The sequence below is a fragment of the Buceros rhinoceros genome, unplaced genomic scaffold, assembly GCF_000710305.1.
Source record: "Buceros rhinoceros silvestris isolate BGI_N320 unplaced genomic scaffold, ASM71030v1 scaffold20497, whole genome shotgun sequence".
In the NCBI taxonomy this organism is placed as follows: Eukaryota; Metazoa; Chordata; class Aves; order Bucerotiformes; family Bucerotidae; genus Buceros; species Buceros rhinoceros.
The window spans coordinates 336-3,022 of NW_010423115.1; the positions used below are offsets into that span (position 1 = coordinate 336).

At 51.1% G+C, this 2,687-nt stretch overlaps 1 protein-coding gene across 1 annotated transcript in view; it reads left to right on the plus strand.

Moving 5' to 3' along the window:
• Positions 1-352: 352 nt before the first annotated feature.
• Positions 353-2,687, plus strand: part of LOC104497116 (choline/ethanolaminephosphotransferase 1) — a gene marked incomplete at its 5' end in the record, with an annotated part of 3,950 nt that continues 1,615 nt past the window's right edge. The window contains 2 exons of the mRNA XM_010140330.1: positions 353-511; positions 1,684-1,809. Coding sequence (XP_010138632.1) covers positions 353-511; positions 1,684-1,809 — 285 coding nt within the window. The remainder of the gene's footprint in view (positions 512-1,683; positions 1,810-2,687) is intronic.

Here is a 2,687-nt window from a genome sequence, read left to right on the forward strand (position 1 = left end):
AGAGGAACCGGCCTCTAGTTTTTCCAGGGGAGGTTGAGGTTGTCCCTGAGGAGCCATTTCTGTCCCATTGAGGTTGTGCAGGCCTGTCCCAGACTGCCCAGGGCAGTGGTGGGGTCCCCATCCCTGGAGGGGTTTCCCAGCCGTGTGGAGGTGCTGCTGCGGGACAGGGGTCAGTGGGGACCTGGCACTGCTGGGGGAATGGGGAGATTCGAGGACCTGAAAGGGCTTTTCCAACCCAAACCATTCCATGTGAACCTGCCTCTCGCACACCACAAGAGTGTTTGGCTTCTTGAAGTTTCTTTGCAATGTGCCCATTTCATTTCCCTAAACCTTTATCTTCCTGTCACTCTAGGGAACGAGTGTCCTTTCCCCTTTTCTCCACATTGGGTCGGTGATCGCGTTAGCTGCAATGATCTACAAGAAATCGGCCGTGCAGCTCTTCGAGAGACACCCCTGCTTGTACATCCTGACTTTTGGGTTCGTCTCTGCAAAGATCACAAATAAACTAGTGGTGAGTGCGCCAGAACAGTTGAGTTTCTTACACAGGAAAACTTGTTGTAGATTTTTAAGTTCTCTGGTTATTCCATGGATTGTGTCACATCTCTCTGTGTAGCACAGCAATGCTCATGCTTTACTTCGGTTCAGTGGCTTGGAGGAGCAGTGGAGTGTTTCTTGTGAGTGGAGAGGGAGTGGTAAACCTCAAGCTGATGCCGTGGTTACTCCGGCAGTGCCAGCACAGCTTACAGCGGCCCGAGTTCTGTTTCTGCCCCTTTCCCAGCTGTATATTCACACTTCCGCAGTGTTTTTATGCCCCTGTGTGAGGAGCTGGGCTGGAACAGAGGCGGCTAAAACCCCCTCAGATGCAGGAGGAGGAAAGTTTGAGAAGGGAAGAGAAGGTGATGGAGCTGCTGAGGTTTGGAACAGCTGCTCAGGGTTTAATTTAAAATAAATGGAGAGAAAATTAAAAATATGCCCAGGTTTGTACCAAGAAGCAGATGGCAGCACTGCTGGGAGTGGAGCCCCTGCTCAGCAGAGGGAATGAGGGGTGGAACCAGCTCGGTTCCGCGGGCGTGTGTGGCATTGCCATGGGAACTGGAGCAGTGCTGGACATCACTTGCAGTGAAAGACAAGTGTATTTCTTACTAAGACCAGTTTATAACCCACTCACACCAACAACATGCTGGTCAAAGCTGGAATGGGGTGTGGGACAGTCTCTGGGCTTAGGGGGGTGGGTGGGAAGGTCACACAAAAAGGCTCGATCGTCAGATTGTAAACAGAGAGAGGTGGTGAATCCCTGTGGGTGGGGACAGGAGGGGGAACGGGAGAAACACCAGTGTCTCTGCCTTTTGTTTCCAAGCTCAACTAAACCTTAATATTTACCAGTCTACTCTCATTTTACTGTTTAGTTCTGGCAGCAGGAAGTTTGGGGGCTGGAAAATGTGTTGGGTTTTTTTTTCCTGTAGCTACATTTTTTTGATCTAATAAATGATGCTTCTCTGCACACCCAGCATCTCACATAGCTGCAGCCCTCCACGGTTCAACAGCGTCGCTGCTGCTGCTGAAGCCCTTGATAGATCTGACAGCACTGGGGCTCAAACAGGAACTTGTGTGGGGGCTGAAATCACTCCTCCTCAGCCAGCGTACATTTATTTCTTCAGCTCCCTTCTTTCTTCTTTCACCTAGGTTGCGCACATGACCAAAAGTGAGATGCACCTCTACGACACGGCATTCATAGGCCCAGCACTCTTGTTTCTGGACCAGTATTTTAACAGCTTTATCGACGAGTATATTGTCCTCTGGATCGCCCTGGTGAGTATGGGCTCGTTTTGAGCTGGTGGCGGCTGCGAGCGTTGCCGTGCTGTCACGCACCCCGCGGGGGCTGCCTGATACTGACTGATTCACCTAGAGGTGACTTTACTGTCACCTTTCCTTGATTTTCAATCAGGCTCCTGCAGGCAGACGTAAATACGGTGTGCTTGGTACATCATTAAACAGTTTTAAAGCAACACAGCAAATGTTCACAGCTTAGGATAGTGTGTTTGGACGATTGGTGTTGCTGTTTTCTTAGCAAGGCTGTGCCTTAAGCTCTTGAGAGCATGTATGTACCCACTAGGAAAAAAAATACTGTAAGTTAAACTCATAGTTGAGTTTATCAAGCACTCAAGTATTACCCAGCAAATCACAGTGCTAACCTTTTAATAAAACTGGTATTTTAGGTGTGGTTATCACCAGTCAGAGTTAATGGGGCATTGCATGGCACCTCCAGAGCTGGAGATGGCTTCCCCTCTCTGACTCCAGAATTGAGACTCTGCGGTCTTATAAAGCTGGAACAAAGCCCAGCATGGCTAGAAACGCCTTCGCTCCTCAGGTCCCCCTGTTTCCCCAGCACGGCCAGGTCCCCACTGTCCCCTGTCCCTCAGCAGCACCTCCACACGGCTGGGAAACCCCTCCAGAGATGGGGACTCCACCACTACCCTGGGCAGCCTGGGACACGCCTGCACAACCTCAATGGGACAGAAATGGCTCCTCAGGGACAACCTCAACCTCCCCTGGAACAACTGGAGGCTGGTTCCTCTTGTCCTGTTACTTGTTCCCAGGGAGAAGAGACCAACCCCACCTGCCTCTCTCCAGCCTCCTGTCAGGGAGTTGTCAGAGCCAGAAGGTCTCCCTGGCGCCTCCTCTGCTCC